The sequence below is a fragment of the Peromyscus leucopus genome, chromosome 5, assembly GCF_004664715.2.
Source record: "Peromyscus leucopus breed LL Stock chromosome 5, UCI_PerLeu_2.1, whole genome shotgun sequence".
Classification (NCBI taxonomy): Eukaryota; Metazoa; Chordata; class Mammalia; order Rodentia; family Cricetidae; genus Peromyscus; species Peromyscus leucopus.
The window spans coordinates 122,205,448-122,229,506 of NC_051067.1; the positions used below are offsets into that span (position 1 = coordinate 122,205,448).

Genomic DNA, 24,059 nt, shown 5'->3' on the forward strand with positions numbered 1-24,059 from the left:
GGGACCCCAGCTGCACCTGCATCAGGCGCAGTTGGGGTCCCCAGCATTCACCTGCTGCTCATGGGCACAGCCTTACCTATCTGTGACTCCGGAGTAGACAAAGAAGCCAAGAAGAACGGGGGAAACCCACCAGGTGGAGCTGGCTGTCTAGACAGAGGGTCAGCACTCCAGTCTGTGTAGATGTGTCCAGCGGTGGCGGCATGAGAGGCCCTATCGGGAGCCACACTGGGAAAGCAGGTCCTGGCAGAGGGACCTGTGGGACCGGAGGGAGAGCTCTGACAGGGGCCCTGCTGGGAGGAAAAGCCTTCCTGGGGGGAAACTAGGAGACCGGGCACAGCAAAGACAGGGGAGGTCAGGAGGGCCTCACAGAGCATCATCCCAGCTCAGGCAGAAGCCGGGCCACCCACCGAGAGACCCAGGAACTGGGCCAAGAGCCTGCTGTCCAAGAATGTAGTGTAGGCACATGTGGAGAAGGAAGGGGGATGGGGGCTGGGAGTTGCTTTAAGGGCCCCAGGTCCCAGGTGCTTCTGGTAGTGGGTGGGAGGATGGACCCACCTTCGTGGGCACCCAGGCTGTCGATGCCACCCTGCCTCACAGGCTGTGCCCCAGGGCCCTCTTATAGGTGGCAGAACTGAGACTTCTGCGTGGCGTCCTGGGGCCCCTGCCCCCCTGCAAGTGCCACTGGGGCTGCAGGGAGAGCTGGCCCCTCCTCCTTCAGAGGAGCCCCTCAGGAGGGCCTCTGGGCCTGGGATCACACCTGCACCCCACACTGTTGCCTGATGTCAGAGCAAGCATGGAACCTCCCTCCACCTCTGCGTTTCCCATCTGAGAAATGGGCATCCAAACTGCATCTCCCTCTGCATGTGCAGACAGGCAGGCAGGCATATTGGTGATGGGCTAGGCACTGTGAGCAGTTCCTGCATCGGGGCCCTCAGTGCAGACGGATGAAGGCGCTTGACTGTGCAGTTCCACTCTCTGTCCCACAGCCACATCAGAGCTCCTTCTCCCAGAGAGAAGGACGTGATCCGCCTCCCTATACCAGGGCCACAGGCTCCTGCGGTCCCCTGCCCCCGCCCTGCAGTACCCCCAAAAGCAGCTCCTGGGGCAGACAGTCACTGGCCCGGCCCGTGCTGAGAGCAGCCGCAGCCGCCAGCAGCCCAGCCCAGCCCAGCCCAGCCCGAGGCAGCAACAGCATGCTGGCTAGAGAGGAGTGGCAGCCACGTCTCCACTGGTGCCCCCTCCTCCCTCTGCCCAGCCGCCGTTCGAGCTGAGCTGTCCAGCTTGCAGCCACCCTCATCCCCGGAGCCACAGGGTGGGCTAAAAATAACCCGAAGACCAGCCATCATCCAGGGTGCAGGTGCTGGCTGAGGACACAGGATCGCAGGGACCCTGTGTGGAAGACCAGGCAGAGCACTTCTGTCCCTCACCCAGGCCCCACCCAGGCTCTCGTCCCTCCTCCCTGTTAACCCCTTTTGCCTCCTCTCCCGGGAGGGCCTGAGGAGGTCACTCGTCCTGGAGGAAACTCTGCCACCAGCCTCAAGATGGGCCGCTGCAGCAGGAAGGTCCTTCAGGCTCTGAGTTTCCTGTGGCTGCTGGGTGCCAGCTCTGCCCAGGGCACCTGGGAGGCAATGCTGTCGGCCAGACTGGCCGAGAAGTCCCGAGTAAGTGCCGGGATGGGTCGAGGGGCCTCTGGGGGTGGGGGGTGGCCCAGGGGACACAGGTCCTCAGATGCTGTGGTTTCTCTGCAGTGTGGGAGTCTCCTCTAGCTGAGCTGTAGCGAGTGGTAGGCAGAGGGGACTCGGTGCCCTCCCGAGGACACCCTCCTGCCAGCAAGGAGTCAAGAGTCACGTCAGCCCCACAGGGAGGCTTTGCTTTTGAAGCTTAACTGAAGCATCCTTCTTCCTGGAAAGCAGAATCTAGGCATTTGGTGTCTCCCCGCTCCTAACCCCTCCCCCCCCCGTCCGGACTCCCTGGCCCCCACCTCCCAGTGTCTGAAGCCTGGCCACGGTGCCTTACTCAGGCAGGAACCACTTAGTGGGAAGTATGCTGGCAAAGCTCTATATGGCAACCTGCAGGTACAAGATGAGGAGACCCGCTCACCTTGAGAGTGAAGCAGACAGCCTGGAGACAAATAACAACGAAATCTAGGAAGGTTCTGAGGAGAAAGCCAATGAGACCTCGGTGGGAAAGCCTCAGTGGGGCCCTGAGGCTGAGTCTAAGTGAGGGCTGGTCTTTGGCTGTGTGACTTCAGGCAAGTTGTTTGACCTCTCTGGACACCAACAATCTCCTCTGCAAAAGACAGACTGATGTGTTCCTCTCAGTAAATATGTAGAGGTGTGTGTGTGTGTGTGTGTGTGTGTGTGTGTGTACACACAGGTGCCTGTGGAGGCTGGCAATTGGCGTCAGTTGTTTACCGAGATTACTCCATTTTGTTTCCGAAGGCAAGGTCTCTCACTGAAGCCAGAGTTCGCTAGGTGGGCCAGTCTAGCCAGCCAGCTTGGCCTGACATCCGTCCTGCCTCCCGAGCCCTGGGGCTACAAGTGTCTGCCGCTCCTGCCAGCTCTTACTTGTGTTCTGGATGTGGCAACTCCAGCCCCATGCTTTCATGGCAGGTGCGTTATCCACGGAGGCAACCTCCCAGCTCTAGTGTTCTGATGGTCTCTGTTTGGCAGGCACTGTCCTGGGTGGGGGACACGTCTGCCCGCTGCCTGCCTGGGGCGTCTACACAGCAGTGTGGTCAGCAGAGCATGAATGAGGGGAAGGAAGCCCTGGGGTGTGTTAGCTTTTGAGCACTGAGGAGACAGATAACGAAGGAAGGGCTGGGGTGGGTGAAAGGGGGCACCCTCCAAAGGAGCACAGGTCAAGGGGACAGCGCCCTTCACACACCTGAGCAGATGTGTGGCTCAGAGTGCAGAAAGCGCCCAGGACTCAGAACGCCTGGTGTGTCTCACCAGCTTCAAATCAAAGAATGGTGAAGGGCCAATGCGTGGCTCCTGGGAGGAAGGCAGCCTCCTGGGGCTGGGGCTGCTGGACTCCCCGCCGGGTTCCGGCCGTCAAGTCAGCACCTGGAACATTCTTGTGCATGACTTGCAAACAAGTGTGATGGGAACAGAAGAGTGAGCTTGTTCAGCCCTGCCCAGGAGCAACAGGGGGTTCTGGGGTTGGAGACATTTAACCTGGGGCTTTGAAGGGCAAATATGAATTTGCCAGATCAAGAAGCCTGGAGCTGGGGTATTAATCTGTACTAAGGCTGATCTGGGCTGAAGATCAACACCCTTGGCTGGCTGGATGTTCTTAGCAAGAGACAGGAAGTCACAGGAAGGGAGTCAGGGAGCAAAGTAGTTGGAGATGAAGTTCATATGAGACATGTAACAACCACCAAAGGCTTCCTGGAAGAGGTGGCTATCCTGAAGGGAGCCTGAGGAAGGATTAAGAATTGGGAAGATTCCTGGAAGGCTCAGCATGAGCTGAAGATCAGAGGCCAGAGGCCATCTAGAGGGGGGTCAGGGTGGGAGGAAGGCCAGAGGGAGGGGACGAGCTCCGAGGAAAAAGGCTTTTTCTGCTCTTCCCAGATCCAAGCTCTTTGTATCTTGCGCGCATGCGCGGCCCTTGAACACAACCCCTGGGCTTTGCATTATCCGCAGACATGGGCCCCTCCCTGCTGCTCAGACAGGCATAGGTGATAGAGTGAAAAAAAGTGAGGGGAGAAAAGATACCCTGGGGAAGGCCAGCCTGTGACTCAGAGGCTCGGCTTAGAAGTCCTCATGCACAGACCTCTCAAGAGCTGTGCAGCCTCAGGCCACTCGCTGCCCCTCTCTGGGTCTCAGGCCGTCCTTCAACCTGAGGGTAACCAGGAGAGATGTAGCCCACATGTGCTTAGAGGCAAGACGCTCCCATAGCCTTGCTCTCTTCACGCAGCTTGGTGCTGACCCTTGATGGCTGTGGGCTGGTCAGAGGGGGACCCCCCATTTGCAGGTATCTGGAGCAGACTTATCCTTAAGGGAAGCCATTTTTTATTGAGAAGAGTGAGTCACAGTTAAATGGTAACTCCAGTGTATCTATGACAGATAATTTATCATAGTCTGGTCTGGAATGTTCTCTAAAGACTTGTATGTTGAAGGTCTGGTCCCTAACATAGTAATGTTAAGAGAAGGGGCCCGTGGGAGGTGATTGACAGGTCAGCGCTCTGGGGACTGGATGGGTTATTCCCCTCATGGGCTTATACCTAGACAGACAGTCAGGACACTAGGATGGCCTGAGAACTTGAGGGGGGGGGGTCTGGTGGAGGAAGTAGCTCACTGGAGTTGTGAATTTGAAGGGATCATCTGCTCCTGCCCTTTCCTCTCCACTGTCTCCCCACTTTCCTGACAGCATTGAGAGTGAGACCTCAGAAACCCTGAGCCCAAAGGCGCCTTCCTCCCTCCAGGTGACTTGCGCAGGTGTTCGGTTACAGTGCCAGAATGGAATGCCTACTGCTCACAGCTGGGAGGGGCACTCAGAGGGCTTGACTATTTTACTGTCCTCACTGCCTCTGTGGACTTGTGGGGGGTAATGAGGTGATGCTGTTTATTTCTCCTCTCCGAATGGCCTGGAGTCAGCCACACTAGAGTGGACAGCCCAGGTCACGGAGGTGACATGGTTTTTAAACCCTGCCAGGCATGGCTGGCCACATCCTTGCCCTGGTTCTTCTCACTTCTGAGCTTCTCACCTCCACCTTCAGTGGAGTGGCTTGTATCTGGGGACTGGATTTCCCCAGAGCAAGGCCTGTTCATTTCCTGAGTGACTCCTAGGAGGGGAGAGACAGGAACACTAACCCTGTCTTCCCATGAGAAGCCCTAAAGAAAACCTAGGGATGCCGGGCGGCGGTGGCACACACCTTTAATCCCAGCACTCGGGAGGCAGAGGCAGGCAGATTTCTGAGTTCGAAGCCATCCTGGTCTACAGAGCGAGTTCTAGGACAGCCAGGGCTACACAGAGAAACCCTGTCTCGAAAAAGAAAAAAAAAGAAAGCCTAGGGTTGTCGTCCCTCTGAACTTCAGTTTCCACATCTGCAGTGTGGCATCCAACAGCAGGTGCTTTGTGGGTTCAAGAAAAGACCAGAGTTGAGGCTGGAGAGGTGCCTCAGAGGTTAAGAGCGCTGGCTGCTCTTCCAGGGGATCTGGCTTCAAGTCCCAGCACTCCCATTATGGTGGCTCAAAACTGAATGACTCCAGTTCCAGGGGATCCGACGCCCTCTTCTGGCCCCTGCAGGCACCACCAAGCACACGCTGGTTCACAGACATACATGTAGGTGAAATACACATAAAAATACCCAGACCTTTGCTCTGTGCCTGGCACCACTTTGTGTGTGCACACACGCACGTACAAACACACATACACACATTCATGCATACATCTGTGTGTGTTTGCATACATATGTATACGTTTGAGTGTATGTATGTGCAGAGATGTATGTGTAACTATTATGGGTGTATGCTTGCATACATGTGTATACATATAGATGCACATATGCATATGTATGTTTGGAGTATGTAGTGTGTGTGTGTGTGTGTGTGTGTGTGTAACCTATGAAGGTACCTGGGGCCCACGACAGCTGGGACTGAGGGCAATGGCCATCACCAGACATTCGTCATCTCAGCCTCTCCTCTCTCCCTGGAGCTCACCTCCCGTGCTTGCTTTCGGGGTATCTTGGCTGTACTCTTCGCTCCTGTGGTTCTTATCAGCAAGATTTGTTTACTTTTTCACTAGCTGCTTTTGTAGAAGACAAAAGAAGCAGAGGGTTTGCTCTAGGGTGGGTCTCGCTTGCTTAGTGTCAGGGGGAGGGTCCACCCACGTCTGGAACTCAGCCGAGAGAAGACAGGGCGGTGTCTTGGGGTCCAGCCCAGAACTCCTCAGATCTAACTGAGAGCCCAGCACATACGGGCTCAGGCAGAGGATGTCCATGTCACCCAGAGCATAAAGGAAGCCATGGAAAGTTCTAGAGGGGCATCGCATGTGCAGTTGACAGCGAGCAACACTGCTCCAGCTGAAGTCTTCGGAGCACCCCTCTGGGAAGGGCCTGCTGTGGAGGCCCAGTGCATCCTCACACTGAGCCCCAGCGCCGTGGGCCAGGGAGGTGCTTATTTTTAGATCTCTGACGTCTGAATTCCCAAGGAAGGGCAAGTGGGGCTCTGAGGAAAGTTGGCTTTCTTCCTCCACCACGCAAACCAGACCTGGAGGACATTTTTATTGGTCTAGCTGTGAAGTCTCTAGAACATTCCAAAGAAGGGCAAAGCTCTCTTGTGGAATGAAGGGGTGGAGCGTGTAGGGGAGGCCTGGGGTGAGGGCAACTTTGCAGGTGGGGTGCCAGCTCCCTAGGTGGGGGTCACTCCACAGTTCTCTCTAATACAGCAGTACTGATACTTACCCTCAAAAGATCCAGACGGCCCAGAGCTGGAGGGTTGAGGACAGTCCATGCTCCGTCTTCTTCCACACATCATTTATCTGTGTGGACCTCTGCTTTTTCGTGAGCCCTGTCCACAGCACATGCATTTCTTTTTATTCACATTGTTTAAAAATGTTTAAGTTGAGTTGAACCTCACATGACATAAGACATTTTTTTTATTTTATAGGAAACAGAATCTATGTAGCCCAGGCTGGACTCGAACTCCCTGTGTAGCTGAGGATGACCTTAAACTTCTCATCTTCCTGTCTCCACCTCCTGAGTGCTGAGGTTGCAGACATGTACACCACATCCATTTTATTCAGGGCTGGGGACTGAACCCTGGTTTTCTTTCTTTTTTTTTTTTTTTTTGTTTTTTTAAAGATTTATTTATTTATTATGTATACAGAAGAGGGTGGCAGATCTCATTACAGATGGTTGTGAGCCACCATGTGGTTGCTGGGAATCAAACTCAGGACCTCTGGAAGATCAGCCAGTGCTCTTAACCTCTGAGCCATCTCTCCAGTCCCTGAACCCTGGTTTTTAAACATGCTAAGTGAGCACACTACCAACTAAGCTTCCTCCACAGCCCAAGACAAACTATCGGGGTGTGTGTGTGTGTGTGTGTGTGTGTGTGTTTCTGTGTGTGTGTCTGTGTGTGTATCTATGTGTCTGTATGTGTATCTGTGTGTGTATCTATGTATGTGTGTGTGTTGTGTTTGTATGTGTATATCTGTATTTGTGTATATCTGTGTGTTTGTGTGCACACACAGTGCTGTGCGGTCACCAGCTCTCTCTGCTCTCAAGTGTTTCCCTCCCTCCCCCAAAGGAACCCCATACCCAATAAGCACTCACTTCCATTCTCCCAGCAGCCTCCCCAGGGCTCTGTCTCTGTGGGTTCCCTGCTCTGGGTCCCCTTATGTGTGGTGGATTCACTCTGCACACGATCTACATCTGACGACGGGTGGCAGGTTTGTGAATGTGGCTGGTTCTTATCCTTCCCCCACGGCCCATGTGATGTTCCACCCTGCAGATGACCCATCAGTTGTCCATCCCGTCTCCTCTGGCTGTTCGAGGACACTGAACTTGAACCTGCTGATTCTTCCCTCTCAGGCCCAGTGAAGGCAGAGCTTTGATTCATTTCCTGTGGGTGGCATCGACCAAAAAGCGCTTTGTTAACTTATACAGGTACCAGAATCTCCAGGTTGGCTGCAGCCACCGGGTTATTGAAGAGCTTAGAGGAATCGCTCTACTCAGGTCTGGTGTGTGGAGCTGAGAGACATCTGAGCGGTACCCAGAGCTGGTGTTTGAGGCTCCACTAGGATAGTCCTTAGTGCGGATGAAGGCTGGACATCACGGGAAGGGGGTGCCAAGGCCCTCATGAAGGATGCTGTCATTCTGGCTGAGCCTCTGGCTTCTGTGAGGGATTTGACATGCTCTTGTTTCGTTTCCAGCCAGGCGGCAATGTAGGCTGGAGAGAAGGGTAGGTTACAGCCACAAGCAGGGGTGGGAACGAGCTGTTTCTAGAATGTCCCTGGATGAGGGTGACAAACAGCTAACTGTGCCCTGAACCGGGGCTGTTCCCCAGGATGGTGGAAACTGGGGTGTGTGAGATGAAGGATCCTCAGGGCCAGGCTCTGGAGGGGTCAAGGTGATCCAACCTGCTTCTGTCTATGGGGAGCCACAGCTTGAGCAAGATGCCTTTTCTAGTCCCGAGCCTCTGTTTCCCCATCTGTAAAGTGGGTTGGTAACACCCACAGTGGGGCGTGCTGCAGGCTCCTGAGTGGGGTGAGAACTTGACAAGCTCTGCTTCAGGCCACAACCGTGAACCAGATGGCCCAGGGTCTGAGTCTGGAGCTTTCTCTGGGGTGGTGACCATGTGCCTCAGTTTCTTCTCTGTGTGACAGTGCCAGCAAGAAGGACAAGGCCACACCAGGCAGTTGTCTGAGAGTGGTGTGAGCGCAGAAGCCCTGTCTCAGTGCTGGAGTCCCTTTCCCACGTGCCCACATCTCCTAAGAACTGCCACAGCGAGGTCATCACGTCACCACTGCCCTACTGTCTGTGGGTCTGTCTCTGAACCTCCTCTGTGCCCAGCTGGACCAGAGTTCCGGGGAACGGGGACACGTTTTTTCTTTTTCTTCTTTTCTTTTTTAAAGACTTTATGTCTATGGGTGTTTTGCCTGTGTGCATGTCTGGGCAGCATGTGCATGCAGTGCCCACAGAAGCCAGGAGAAGCTGTTGTATCCTCCGGAACTGGAGTTATGGACAATTGTAAGCTGTCGTGTGTGTTCTGGGAATTGAACCCTGGTCTTCTGTAAGAGCAGCCAGTGCTCTAACCACTGGGCCATCTCTCCAGCCCTGCAGGCTTCTTTTGAACCTGACTTAGCATCACACCTCAGTCCATGGCGTCAGGGGTGTCCAGCCAATCACTCCCTGTGAGTGATGTGTGGGAGGGAGGCAGGGAGCGATGAAGGGCTTTGGTGTGGGTTGGGCAGAATGTTATAGAGATGGGAAGGGGGCCCCCTGAACCCACAGAGTCAAGCTCGGTAGAAACAGCAGTGATCAGTACTACCTGGGGTGAAGCATCGTGGGTTCTGAGCTGGGCACCTCACAGGCCAGGCCTTACCCCAACCACAGCAACTACCACTATTGTGCCCATTTTGAAGAGGAGGAAAACTGAGTCTCGGGTAAGTTAGTGATTTCTTTTTCCTGGAGAATCGATCCCACAGCTCCAGGGTTCAACCCCAGACTGGCCTGATTCTTAAACCTGAGCCCTTAATCCCAACTCCGTCAGCCTTGACCTGTCCCCAGCTTTGGTCCCATTCCTCTTGAGTCTGTCTAAAGGTAGACCCGGCTCCGGGGTTCAAACATAAAGAATGAGCAAAGGGTGTCGGGAAAGTAGCAGGTAGAGGGGGCAGCACTGTGAAGAGTAGGACTGATGCCGATCATAGGTATTGGTGGCATCGTGGCAGCCTCTGGAAGACGACTCATGGGCTAGCCCTATCTAGTCTTTAGGGTGTGGCGTCCTAGTAAGATAAGAACGCACAGAAACAGACACACTTATACATACACAGATGCACACACACACACACACGCACACGCACACGCACACGCACACGCACACGCATGCACACAGGTACATCCAGAAGTGACAAATGGCTGGACGGGGTGTTGCACGTGAGCAGAGTACACGAGTGACCATCCAGACAGGTGTGGATGGCTGGCAGGGCACAACCAGGACGTCTGGGGAGGGCAGGGGGCGGGAGGAGAGGGGCTCGGGGAGCCAGTCCTGGCCTGACCCTTGGGGCTGCCAAGCCTTTAATCTGGGACCGGGAGCTGCAGAGCACACCCTGCGTTTCTTGGAGTCCCTCAGATCTCAGGAAGCACCTCTGTCGGGAGCTTTTCTAAGTGTCACCTTGCAGGACACGGAATGTTCTTCAAAACTGTTTAACCGGGGCCCCTCAGCTCTTGATCCCCCACAGCGACCCTCTGTGGTCAGGAAGCAGCCTAAGGTGCCTCTCTCCGTCCTGGGGAACAGACTTGTGTTCCCGTGGGACAACAGTGGCCAGCATTAACCAGTCTCTCCGCAGACCCCTCACTCGGGCTGCCTCTGACCAACTAATGAGACAGGGGCCAGGGAGAGAAGAGGCTTACTGCTGAGCCCTGGGCACCACGGTGCCTGCACATGGGACCTACTGGGAAGAAAACCCATCACCTCCCCTGCCAGTACCCAGTGGTTCTCAATCCCCCTCCGAAGGGGGCCGGCGTGGCTGTCATGATGGATCAGGATTAGTGTTGGTGAGGCTGAACTCGATCCAGTTCACTTAATCCTGTAGATGATGGATGTGAAGTGGAGGGTAAGGGGTTATGTCCCCTGCCAGCAGTTTCCAAGCAACTGGGGACAGTGTACGAACATGAGAGACAGAGAGGGGCGGGATGCTGAAGACTGGAGACTGCAGGGCTCAGAAGCCCCCCACAGGTCTCCCTTGAGTCTCTGGGGACCTCTAACCTCAGACCTTCCTCTCCATATCCACTAAGAGTCACTTAGCAATGCCTTTCTCTTATCATTCATTTATTTCCTTCATTTCTTTATTTTTGTGTGTGTTTGGGGGTTAGATGTATGTATGCGTGTTTATGGGTAGTCTTGTATAGGTGGGGGATAGATGTGTGTACGTGTATGGGTAGGTGTTTGTAAGTGTGTGGGAAGTGCAGGTGTGGGTACAGGGGTATGCATATGTGTGGACACCAGAAGACAACTTCAAGTGTTCCTCAGGCTCTGTTCACCTTGGTTTCGGTTTGTTTGTTGTTGTTGTTTTTAATTTTTGAGACAGGGTTTCTCTGTGTAGCCCTGGCTGTCCTGGAACTCACTCTGTAGACCAGGCTGGCCTCAAATGCAGATTTCCACCTGCCTCTGCCTCCTGAGTGCTAGGATTAAAGGCGTGCACCACTACCACTGCCCAGCTCTCACCTTGTTTTCTGAGACAGGGAACTCACAGAGACTAGGCTGGCCTGTCTCTGCCTCCCAAGCACCAGGATACAAGCACTTTTCAGTGGGCCTGGATTTTTACGAGGGTTCTGGGACTCGAACTCAGGTACTCACACTTGCAAGGCAAGCTCTTTACTGAGCCCCCTGCTTTTCACAGATTGAATGAGCAATCTGTGCCAGCAAGAAGAAACAGGTTCTCTGGGTGAAGCAGGCTATCACCAGAGCACCCTCATCTTAGCTGCCCCCACCCTGCGCGCCAGCTTTGGGGCAGGAAACCGAAAGCCACGGCCTGCTCTGATGCCAGCTTGGGGGCATCCAGAGCAGGATTTATTCCCTGTGACCAGATGCCCCCTGCGGGACATCAGCAGTAGTGCATGGTGTTCGCAGCTTCAGAGATGGCAGCACAGAATGTGTGCATGGGTCAGGATTGCACCAGGAAGATCCACGCCTCTGAAGGGAGGCCACCTTCAGGAGGATATAAATGCTGAGGCTGGGAGGTGATCCGGCCAGAAGACAGACGTGGAGCAGTCTTCCAGGCAAAAGACCAGTTTGTAGGAGTGGCCACTGGTGGCACTGAGCTAGCTTCCATCCAGGGACAAGCGCCACCCTGGGCACTGCTGTGCCTGTCTCGGTGTGTCTGGTCATCAGAAAACCCAGAGAGAGAGGTGCTGTGTTGTCCCCATATGGAGAAGGGTCACACAGCAGAATGCTAACTCCCGGGACTCAGGTTTGAAGGACCAGGACTACAGAGCAGAACTGGATAGAACTGGATGGAGCAGAACACGGTTTAACACAGGGAAAGTGCTGTTAATATTAAAGATGGGTTCTGATGCAAACAACCCAAGAAGTTTGGCACTGGAGTCTTTTGACTGTTGTTAGACCCTTCACTGTGCTGGACTTGTCTCATGCATCCCAGCTGCTTTGAACACTCCACAGATGCCACGAAGAAGGTGCATGCAGCCACAGCTGCTTGCTGCTGAACTGAGGGCGCTGTACACAGCCACAGCTGCATGGTGCTGAAGAGAGGGTGCTACATGACAGCCACAGCTGCATGAAAACCACAGCTGCATGCTGCTGAACTGAGGGCACTGCACACAGCCACAGCTGCATGAAAACCACAGCTGCATGCTGCTGAAGAGAGGACCCCGCACACAACCATGGCTGCTTGCTGCTGACGCACAACTCTGGCTCCAGCAAGCACTATCATAGCCAGAACGCTTTTGAACAGCTTGCCCTGGACCTCTTGCCCACCACAAGCCTCAACAAACCCCAGCAGCCATTTTCAACTAGAAAGGAAGCATTGGGGAGGTGGAGAAAGGAGGATCAAGGTTGTTCTTAGCTACATAGCAAGTTCGAGGCCAACTGGGATACGTGAGACCCTGTATAAAAAAAAGGTGGAAGAAATAATCCAATCACCAAGTGTGGATCAATGCCGCTATTTCTCCCCCCCACACACACACCATACATATGCACGAAACACATACGTTCTAATGCATACACACACATAGTCAAGACTTGATGACATAAGTCACTTCATTTATCTGTACATGCGAGCATGCCACCTGTGTGTGTATGTGCATGCCACCTGTGTGTATGTACATGCCACCTGTGTATGTGAGCATGTGTGTGTGTATGTGTGTGTATGTGAGTGTGTGTGTGTATGTGTGTGTGAGTGTGTATGTATATGTGTGTCTGTGTGTGTGTGTGTGTGTGTGTGTGTGTGTGTGTGTGTGTGTGTGTGAGAGAGAGAGAGAGAGAGAGAGAGAGAGAGAGAGAGAGAGAGAGAGAGAGAGTGTGTTAATGTCTAATGATCTGCCCTCCTCACGTCCCATTTCAAGTTCCCTCATGACACCGTGACCAGCATGAGTGGAGTCTTGTCAGAGGGACCCAGGGTCGGCTGTCTGGAGTGACCTGCCCTGGCTGCCAGTCAGTGACACCAGCAGCCTCTCTGACTCCCCACACCAGGCATCTGCTTTGCCTGGCTTTGGGTTAGTGCAACAAAAGAGGGCACACAAATGTTCTCAGGTGACCTTTCCACCTCCTTGTTAGTGTGTGAGACTTATCCAAGATGTTTGTGATTATATTCGGTGTGTGATCCATGAATACTCAAAGCTCTAGACATGTGGATAGACTATAAAAAAAATATATGGTTGTTTTTTGTTTTTTTGTTTTTTTCAAGACAGGGTTTCTCTGTGTAGTTTTGGTGCCTGTCCTGGATCTTGCTCTGTAGACCAGGCTGGTCTTGAACTCACAGAGATCCACTTGCCTCTGCCTCCCGAGTGCTGGGATTAAAGGCATGCACCACTACCACCTGGCTAAAAATACATGTTTATACAGAAATATACATGTATAGTATCTGCATGTGTGTTTACATGTACACCCATGTATGTGCAAACACATGTAGACAGAGGAGAGCTATCGTATAGGGATCATACTTAATATGTAGACTGTTGCTCTACCACACACCCCAAAAATACCTTCCTTCTACAGCTTCTTCCTTTTCCCATCCCTCTTTCCGTCCCTCCTCCTGTGCCTCCTCCCATCCCTCCTCCCACCCCCCTTCCTCCATTCTCCCCCCCGCTCCTGCTTCCCTCTTGCAGCCATCTCTTTGGGGACTCACAGAGAAACAGCCAGTCAACCCAGAACTGCTCCATTCACCGACCCACCCTGGCAGCAGGCTCCGCCCAGGGAGGAAGCTCGGGCTGGGAGCCCAGGCCGATGCCCTTCCACTATGTCCCACAGGCTGAAGAGGGTACGCCAACAGGCCCCCGGCAGCCCCGCGCAGACCGCTGCCCACCACCCCCACGGACGCTGCCCCCAGGTGCCTGCCAGGCCACACGCTGCCAGGCCGACTCCCAGTGCCCGCGACACAGGCGCTGCTGCTACAACGGCTGTGCCTACGCCTGCCTGGAGGCTGTGCCACCTCCACCAGGTAAGCTGAGCTGGGCTCAGGGGACGAGGGGGCAGCTGGACCCAGTGCCAGCCTGAGGAAGGGAAGGAACTGGAGCTGTGTGTACTGAGCTCCCGGCGGCCCAGCCCGGGTGTGCTCACCTGCAGCCTTCAGCCGCACCTCTGCAGCATCTGCTGGGTGCAGCTGCCTCATCTGCATGCATGGAGCCCCCAGCATGGAATACACACATTCCAGGGACAGTGTCACCACCATGAGACTCCACCCTTTTAAAAGGGGTGCAGTCTGTAGGATGGCTCAGTCTATAGGAGTGTATGGGATAAAGGGGTCAGGGCACCTGCATCCAAGCCTGGTGACCTGAGTTCAGTCCCTGGAACCCATATGGTGGAAAGAGAGAACACACTCACCCAGGCTGTCATCTGGCCTCCACATGTGCTCACACCCCGAAAATAAACATTCTAAATACACATTTATCTTTATATTCAGGGTGGGAATGTAGCTCCGTTGGTAAAGTGCTTGCCTAGCAAGCCCAAAGCCCTGGGTTCGGTTCCCGCCGCTGTGTAAAGCAGATGTGGCGGTACACACTTGAAATCCCAGTACTCGGAAGGTAGAGGCAGGAGGATCAGAAGTTCAAGGTCATTCTCAGGAGTTCAAAGTCTGCCTGAGCTACAGGGGGCCCTCTCTCAAAAAAATAAAAGTAATCAAATCCAGACTGAGGACTTTTCTTTAAAATCCCTGGCCAGTGCCCCATGGCCCCAAGTGCCTCTAGATTTCCCCCAGGCAACCCTTGCATGCAGGGGTGGAACCCTGATCTGACGCCTGGGTGCTCCTAACATTTCCCCTGGATACCTACAAGGCTCATTCCTCCACAGCCCTCAGACCCTCCTCTGAGAGGGTGCTCCCTTGCCAGCAGCCCCTCCTCCAGCAGGTCCTCCCCCCCCCGCCCCGCCCCTTCCCACTGTTCGAGGCTGCAGAAGTCTGGGTTTACTGTTCTGTGTACCTAGTGTCCCCCACGTGGAGTCAGCCCGGCAGGGCAGAGCGTGCGCTCCTCTACTGTTTTCCGTATCCCAGTACTGTGGTCTCTGGACCCATGCACGGCACTCGGTGAACACGGATGCATCCTCCATTCCTTTCCTGGCAGCAGGAGTGGTTACAGCAGTTAGTGATGCTGACAGCAATGGCATCTGGCCCACGTCCCTCAGCCTCAGCGCTCGGCCGTGCAATTGGGGGACAGGAGGGGGACGGTGGCCTGGATGCTGCAGGCCTGTGGCATGCCCCACAGGGCGACGTGCTGGAGCCCTCCGCACCCTCTTCTATGGGGTGACACGCCCCTCCCTCAAGGCTGGTCACATCGAACTGCCCCCGGGAAGGCCTCCATCTCACCCAGTTCTCTGTCAGTTCTAGACTGGCTGGTGCAGCCCAAACCCCGATGGCTTGGCGGCAACGGCTGGCTGCTGGATGGTCCTGAGGAGGTGTTGCAAGGTACCTGGCATGGGTCCCCAAGTCGGAGCCGGCCCTCCTCCTCACTGGGGTCTGTGGCCTGTGCAGAAAACCCGCAAGGCTCTCCCTGACAACGGGTCTCCTTCCTCAGTAGAGAATGAGAAGGGAAGGGGTCCGGAACCCCTAAAGTCTTAAAGGGCCTCGTTACCACCTTAATGTGGATGGGGCATGGAGGGCAGTTTCTTAAAGGAACCACATACAGGCCTGAGGCCCAGGGGTTTACAGAGGTAGGGCTGCACATGTGTGCATGCCGCTGGACCTGTGGCTTTGCACACTCTCATGTGGACCATCTCCATCAGGGTATGCTACACCTGTTCTTGTGGATGTGGCTGAATGTGTTGTGTCTGTGTATAAGCACATGTGTGCAAAAGCATGTATATGTGTGTTGATTGTGGGTGTGTTGTGTGTACACACGTGGCTGTAGCTGTGAGTGCATGTTTCAGGGTATGCCAGTGTACATGTAATCACATGTTCTTTGGGGGATGGTGTGTGTAGGATACCGTCACTGTGTCTGTGTGCACTGGGTGCTGGTGGGAGGTGGTTCTCAGAGTTTCTGTATGTAAGACACAGATGCAGCCTGGAGTCTGCAGGTGGGAGATGGCCTCTCTGGGTGCACATGTATGTACAAACATGGCCTAGGGTCTGAGTGTACATGTGTGCACTGTGTGAGAAGCACAGACGTGGCCTGGTATCTGGGTGGGGCTAGAAATCGGCCTTTCTGGATGGGGTGCACTGTCTGCCCCCCAGGTCTGCCATCTGAGACCTGGCCCGTGTCCCTCCGCAGCAGAGGCATGCAGCACCACCAAGGATGGGGCGGAGCCACTACTCTGTCCCTCAGGCTATGAGTGCCACATCCTGCGGCCAGGGGACCCAGCCCAGGGCATACCCAACCATGGGCAGTGCGTCAAGCAGCGCCGACAGACAGGTGAGTGCTGCTGCCCTGGCCCCGCCCCAGCCCCACCTGTCACCTGTCACCCTGTCACCCTGTCACCAGAGCCTGGCTCAGAGTCCCCTTGCCCCACTTCCTGCTCCCTCTGTGTCCTGCTCCCACCTGTCACCCCAGCTCTGTGTCTGCTACCTGGGTGACCTTGGGGTCAGTCTCTTCATCTCTCTGAGCCTCAGTTTCCTCCCCTGTGCAATGGGGACCACTTCCCATTGTCATGGGAGCAGGTGAGAACAGCTGTACAGGCTTCTGGGAGTGGAGCCAGGCCGCCACAGGTATTAGGGAACACTGGATCTTGTGTGCCCGTCTCTAGATCTGTCTTTAGCCCCACAGAATTTGAGTTTTTAAAATCTGTTATGAGTGTGTGTGTGTGTGTGTGTGTGTGTGTGTGTGTGTGTGTGTGTGTGTGTAGGGAAGAGCAAGGGAAGGCACCATGGCGCACATGTGGTCTGTGGACAACTCGGAGGAGCTCAGTCTCTCCCTCCACCCTTGTACGGGTTCTGGGACTCGAACTCGGGTCATCAGGCTTGGGCACACAGCAGGCCCCTTTACCTGCTGAGCCATCTATGAGGCCCAAACCTCATAGAATCTGCACTGTCTGAGAACCCTTGCTTCTCAGATGGCAGTTGGCCATCGTGAACATCCGTCACGGAGGTCGTGGATGAAACAGCGAGTCACAAACTCTCGTCTGTGTGAAATAGGCCGAGAGCAGAGTGGTCAAGCTTGGGGTCGGGGTTCTGTAAGGAACAACCAGGCTAACCCACACACATTATGACCACTGTGGCTCCACCATTCTTCCCATGTATTACTGCCAATTCCTAGACACCAGGGCACAGTGAGGGGGGTAGTGGGGATGGACCTGCAGGTGTAGAACACCAGAAGGCAGGCAGCCTTCAGGGGCTGCAGGACAGAGGGATACTTCCATGAGAGGCCCCAGCTGGGCTAAGGATGCTTCATACACTGGAAGCCCCTATCCCTGCCTCTTTCTGGCAAAGTCTCATGTAGCCCAGGCTGGCCCAGACCCTCTACTTACTATAGCTAAGAATGGCCTTAAATTTCTGATTCTTCTGCCCTAATGTGCTGGGATTACAGGCCAACACCATACACTGCTGTGCTGGGTTGCGCACAGGGGGTGGGGTGAAGGGCTTTGTGTAGCAAGGCAGCACTCTCCAAACTGAGCTGCATCCAGGCCCCAGGAAGGTCCTTCTGGTCCCTGGTCTTTTTTTTTTTTTTAAATAATTTATTTATTCTTATTTTTATTTGCATTGGTGTTTTGCCTGTATGTATGTTTGTGTGAAGGTGTCAGATCTTGGAGTTACAGACAGCTGTGAGCTGCCATGTGGGTGCTGGGAATCGAACCTGGGTCCTCTGGAAGAGCAGTCAGTGCTCTTAACTGCTTAGCCATCTCTCCAGCCCCTGGTCCCCTGATCTTGCTCATTTGATTCTATGACTTCTAAGACTGGTGTAAATCAAACCAGTTCAGACCAGATCTAGGGAGTCTGAACTCAGTCCAGATGGATGCATTTCCTGGGGGAAGCTGAGCGTAGAGATCAGGCTATCCAACAAGACCACACCAGAAATGTCCAAGCCCAGGAAAGAAGTGCAATGGAGGCAAGAATACAGACTTGGAACTTCAGAAACAGCTTTCAGCTGCTTCCTCTTTCCTGGGTGGCTTTGCTCTGTCCCCGGGACTTTCTTAGCCTCAGTTTTCCTATCTGTAAATGGGATTTGGGGTGGTAATGTAGTAGTTACCGCAGGGGCAGGTTCTGAAGCTCGGTGAGTGTGTGCCACCTCCAGCCCTGGTACAGTAAGAGGGAGGAATCAGGTCGGGAACGTGCCCCACCAGCTGCAAAGGGCATGTATGTACCTGAGGATGCACCTATGAGTGAATGCACCTGTGTGTGCTTGCACCTGCCCATACCCATGTGTGCTGTGCATGCCTCCCCTCCCCCAGGAACACCTCCAGCCTCCCAGGTGGAAGCAAATTCTCCCAGCCTTGACCTCAGGGCTGTCACTCAGGAATAATTGGTGGTAATTATGTCTGAGTTTGGAGTCATCTTAAAGTCCCTCACCTTCCTTTAGGGCAAAACTCTCAGCAGAGCATAAGAACACATATGTCACGGTAACTGAGAGAAACAGTTAAAAAAAAAGTTTTTTAACTGCATGTTCAGAGAATCCCAGACTTGCAGAAAAGCTGCAGGAACATTCCTGGGACCACCTCCAGGCCCAGCACTATTTAAACATTCTTCTCCCTCTTTTTCTCCATAGAAATGGACACATGCACTTTCTTGGGCCATTTGGGAATTAACTTCTGGGGCTGGATAGATGACTCAGTGGGTAAAAGCCCTTGCTGAGCAAGCACGAGGACCTGAAAAAAAAAAAAAAAAAAAAAAAAAAGCCGAGAGTTGAGTGTGGCCAGGTATGAAATCCCACCACTGGGGTGGGTCAGGCCGATCAGGAAGATTGCTGATCGCCAGCCCAGCTCCAGGTTCAGTGAGAGACCCTGCCTCAAAGGAATAAGGTAGAACATGATAAAGCAGGACACTCAATGTTCTTCTATGGCTTCCAAGCACACACAGACATGTACACCTGCACAAACATAACATGTGCATGCACACACACACACACACACACACACACACACACCTGTGTGCATGCACACACACAATAAATTGTGGGCTCATGACCACTCTAAGGCATAGTCTTCCCTGCTACCAGCTCTCCTGGGGTCAGGGGGTCAGGCCAGCTTTATGATCCGGGTAGTAGTTTCCAAACATTTTGGTCTCAGGTCCCCTTTGACCCTCAAAATAATGTCAAAATATCTGTGCAACACTGCAACTGGAAACTGATTAACACGGCCCCCTGAGAGCCTGCAAGCTTTCTCTTCCCGCTTGTTTTCCAGAGGGGCGGATCCTGAGACAGAAGCTTCACAAGGAATATCCAGGTGAGAGAGGGAGAAGGCACTCTTTCTCTGCAGAAGACACAAGGAAAGGAGGCAAGCCTTTAAGTGACAAAGAAAATATCCAAGTCCAGGGCTGAGCTAGAGGACAAAATGGCAGTTAGGTCTGAGAAATAAAGCCGAGCCCTGTCATTATGATGCTGGGCAGGACAGATGTGAGCCAGAGAGGTGATCAGGGCAACCATGCCCTCACCCTAGTGTCAGAATCTGGGAATGGGGACAGTTATGTCTCTGCTACCCTCACTCAGGGAATTGGAAGAGATGACCCTTCATCCATCTTCCTGGTTGTTCGTTTATCTGAGAATACATACATACACCCATTCATTCATCCCCCTATCCATTCTTACACCCACCCACCATCCCGTCTACCTACCCACCTACCCACTATCCATCTACCCATCCATTGATCCATCCATCAATTCATCCATCCATCTCTCTATCCATCCATCAATTACCCATCCTCCCATCCAGTCTCCTATCCATCCACTCACTCACCCATCCACCTACTCACCCACCCATCCATCCACCTCTCTTTCCATCTACCCTTTTATTCATTCTTCCATCATCTCTTCATCTATCCATCATTCTTCCTTGCATCCCTCTCTCTGATCTTCCTTTCTCATCCACGCATCTACCCATTCACCCATCCCTCTATCTATCCTTTCTTCTACCCATCTACCCTACCTATCCACTTTTATCTATCATTCTTTCATTCTTCATCATTCATCTATCCACCTGCCCACTCATTCCTCCATGGATCACCACTCACCTACCCACTCATCTACCTGTCCATCACCAATCCATCACCCTTCCATCCACACAGCATGTTGTTATCAGGCACTGCTCACCATTCAGGGCTGGAGGCTGTGGCTCCATCTGTAAACACAGCGAACCCAGTTCCTGTCACAGAGTAGCTCAGGCAGGAAATTCAAATACTCATAAAGTCTATGTGGTTATTTCATGGTACCGGTGACAAAGGCTCCAGATGTCACATGCCAGATACCATGAGGACCTTTTAGACCAGAAGAGTTTCTAAGGAGAAGAGCCTCCTAAGGAGGGATCAAGAAAACTCAGCCTCTGGGATTGGAGCCACTGGCAGTGGAAGGTTATGTGTGATGATCGGGGGAGGTGTGGCCGTCCCCATGGCTGCAGTGTGTGACGAGTGAGTTGTGGATTGGGTAAGCAGGAGAGCCAAGGATAAGGCTCAGAGGTAGAGCACCTAGTGTGTCTGAGGCCTTGGGCTCAGTACTGCTCCAGGATGCTAAAGAAGGAGCAGAGACATGCAGGCAGGGGCCCTGCTGGGGCAAGGGGAGAGATGCACCTGCAGACTGCCACGCTGTGCCAAGGCATCCATCCAGACTACCTCTGGAGGTCACAGGGGGCCCAGGCGGGGATCTGAGCAGAACATCTGTCCTGGCAACTGGGTTCTCGTTGCAGAAGGTGACTCTAAGAATGTGGCGGAACCTGGAAAGGGACAACAGAGGCACTTTCAATGAAGCCAAGACTGGCAGGTAAGCGGAGGTGAGATGGATGCTTAGACAGCCATCGTCCCCATGTTGGCCACATGAGGGCGACATCAGAATGTCACAATCCCTCCAGATTCCCAGTACGTCAGAAGCAGGATCTAAACCGAAGACCTGGCTGACTGTGGCCTTCCACGCTTAGGCCAGTGGTGCCTCCAGTGCCCCCCAAATCTTGCCTTTCTCCCCGATTCGGCCAGACAGTGCTGTAGGGAGCACCTGTCTGTCGGCTGTCATGCCAGCAACCCCTGGCTCAGCATGGCTTGTGGCATCGACCGAACTCTACCGCTCAGCAGAAGCTGGTAGTCTGCACTATACACCACAGGGGACAAATCCCACAGGTGAGGCTGACCTCCTGTTAGAAGGGAGTCTACACCAGCCACCGGGGAGATCAACAAGGAGGCCACAGGTATAGCAGGGACTGTGCCAGGAATGACTAGCAGGGTGCAGGAGCTAGCTCCAGTGAGAATGAGGGAGGACCCAGAGGGGCGGGGGTCTGACACTGAGCTCGTAACTGAAATCTGCGGAGGAGGAGGTACTACCTGGGATAAGAGGCTGGAGGACAGGTGCCCCAGGTGGAGGGAAGTGAAGATTGTGGCTCCCACAATGCATCACTTCAGCTGTGAGGAGCCACCGGGAGGCTACTGAGGGGACAGGGGATGTCAAGGAGGCTATCTGCACAGGGGTCTGCCCGGCAGAAACGTACAAAGGTGCCATGTAGCAGCCACCAGAGGGTCCCCGACTTCAAACCCAAGAACCCTCCCAGACTTCAGCAAGCTCACAAAGCAAATGGCAGCCGTGACCATAGCAGTTCCCTAGGGGTCATTGAAAAGGAAGCAGGTTCCAGCTTCCAGGGTATCCTGGGCTAAATCCCTGGTAGACTGTGGAACAGGCAGAGACTGATGCCAGCCTGTCGGCTGTCTGAAAATGACAGCAGCCAGCCTTGGTGTGTGTCTGATAAAGTTCAAGCCTGCAACTTTCACCAGGGCCTTGTGGCCCAGGCTCAGCATGGTCTTGAAGCACAGCTGAGGATGGGTGGATGTTCAGACGCGGGAGCCAGTGGAGCCTGGCTGTAAAGCTCCGCTCTCTACTGTGTAGCCTTAAGTGAATGACTCAACTCTCCAAACCCGTTTCCCCTCTACAAAATGGGTATGATGGAAATGGATGGTCAGTAGCTAATCAGGGACCAGAGACCTCTCAGGGGCTTGAGGGTTTCTCCTTCAAAGAAACACATCTTTCCGGTACTCCTGATGGGTCCAGGGCAGACGGAACTTTAAAAGGCCTGTGCTGTTTGTCCTGCCCACAATCGACTCATATCTATCCTTTCTCCTTTTTCTTCCTTTACAGCTTTTGAGGGACCCCCTCCCATGCTTTCCACATGCTAAGCCTTGGAAACAGGAAAAGAATTTGACCCCAGACATCACACCCAGTTCCACAGAAGAGAACTCTGGAGCTCCTAGGAAATGGGACTCTAGACTCCCAACCCCAGTGTGGCCCAGCCTGGTGTGGTAACGTGGGGGGAAGCCCCTGACGAGCTCTGGGTCCCTGCTCAGCACCCTGGTCACACAAGCCTGAAGCTTCGAGGTGACTTTTACAGATTTGGACTGTGGAAGACATATATCCAATCCAATTGTTCCCAAAATAAATTTGCCCGCCGCTCATAGTGGAAAATGAACTCCTTTATCAAACTTGAGCCACAGCTGTTTTTCAATTTTGTGTTACATTTATTTATGTGTGTACGCACATCTGTTGCAGGGTTTTCTGCGACCACCACGGCCAGCAGAGTAATGATCCTCGGGAGGCAAGAAGATAGTTTAGTTCAGTATGACTAAGTGGCTGGTGCTGGCTCACACTTCAGGAGTCTGGCGGCAAGTAGTTTATTTTAGGCATATTTAAGCACAGCACAATTTGGTGAAAACTTTTTTTGGCAATAATTAACTCAACCCTGAGTGCACACTAAAGCAAAGATGTGTCTATATCAAAACTTTTTGTAAAGCGCATGTGACACTTTCCATAAAGATAGGCTCTGTAGATCGACAAACTCACAGAAAAGGTCTGTGGAAGGATCTGGTGTGGTCTCAGGCACACAGATAGTGAAAAGATCACCAGGCTATTAACCACGTCCCCTCCCAGCCTTCTGGACGGATAACAGGTTATGCATCCCTTCCTTTGAAAGAACAGCCCTATGTGTTTAGTCTTCCAGGTTCCCCTGGTGCTTATCTGTGAGGACAAGGACCTCTGTGCCTCCCACAGTCTGCAAATGTGTGGAGGTCACCATGTCTGGGGGACTGAACTCGGTTGAGCAGGCTTGGTGTCAGCATCTGATCTACTGAGTCATCTCAAGCCGGAGTCAGGGCTTTAACTGTCATGTCCTCAGAGGTGCCATGCTAGAGGCTCCCCGTTGGTGGTTGGCCAGGAGCACAGGGATGCTGTGCCTCCCGAGGCCAGAGTCCTGAGTGCATCATCCCCACAGCAAAGAGGGGCACTGAGAAGCTGGGGAGAGAAGGTGAGCTGGGAGCGGCCCCAGGCCAGTGGCCTTCTCTGGGCCAACTCCCTTAACAAGGACTTCCCTGTAGGAGCAGACTTAATTAAACAATCTCTTTGTGCTGTGGTCCTGCTGACCTTGGCCCGGTCCTGTCTGGGGTTTTCTATCAGCTATTCCAGTTTTAACTCCCCACACCTGGCTTCTCTTTCTTTCTTTCTTTCTTTCTTTCTTTCTTTCTTTCTTTCTTTCTTTCTTTCTTTCTTTCTTTCTTCCTTTCTTTCCTAGAACATTCTCACAAGATCAGTATACTGGCTGATCTAAGGAAAAAGCAGGTTGGTCCCCTTCGGGTGGCCAAAGGGCAGAGTACATTGCATCTGTGACCCCCAGGGAAGGTCCTCTTGTGCTGCTACAGAGGACAGTCACATGATCCTGAGTAAAGCAGACCCCTGTCCCCAGAACGCTCCTTCCTACAGGCACAGTGACCTAACTCGGCAGAGTCAAGGTAGTGCACTGTCTGTGCCCTTCGCTGCTGTGAGATAAGTGTGGGAGAAAGCCATTCATGGACTGGGGGTGGGGAGAGCAGCTGGAGAGGGCTTCCTAGAGGTGGGGAATGTCTGAGCTAAGTTTCTGAGTGTTGGTCTCTGGGGCTGCCATCCCAAGTGGTCACCAGCCAAGTAATTAAAGACAGAAGAAACACAGCACATGACTGAGCCTGTCTTCAGAGCCTGATCCTCACCCCGTGGCCTTGGGCAGCTTCCCTGGCCTGTCCAGCCTTTAGAAAAATGAAAACGGCACCTCCCCCTGACTACTATGGGATGAAGTGAAATGTCAGGGGTA

The 24,059-nt window shown here is 53.5% G+C and overlaps 1 protein-coding gene across 1 annotated transcript; it reads left to right on the top strand.

Annotated features, from left to right (window-relative positions):
- Nucleotides 1-1,171: 1,171 nt before the first annotated feature.
- On the top strand, nt 1,172-22,430 carry Wfdc1 (WAP four-disulfide core domain 1). Its single transcript, XM_028875738.2, has 7 exons — nt 1,172-1,661; nt 13,650-13,839; nt 15,214-15,297; nt 16,100-16,240; nt 19,161-19,202; nt 20,655-20,728; nt 22,085-22,430. The coding sequence occupies exons 1-6, from the start codon at nt 1,542-1,544 to the stop codon at nt 20,711-20,713; spliced, it is 636 nt and encodes a 211-aa protein (XP_028731571.1). The 5' UTR covers nt 1,172-1,541; the 3' UTR covers nt 20,714-20,728; nt 22,085-22,430.
- The last annotated feature ends 1,629 nt before the right edge of the window (nt 22,431-24,059 follow it).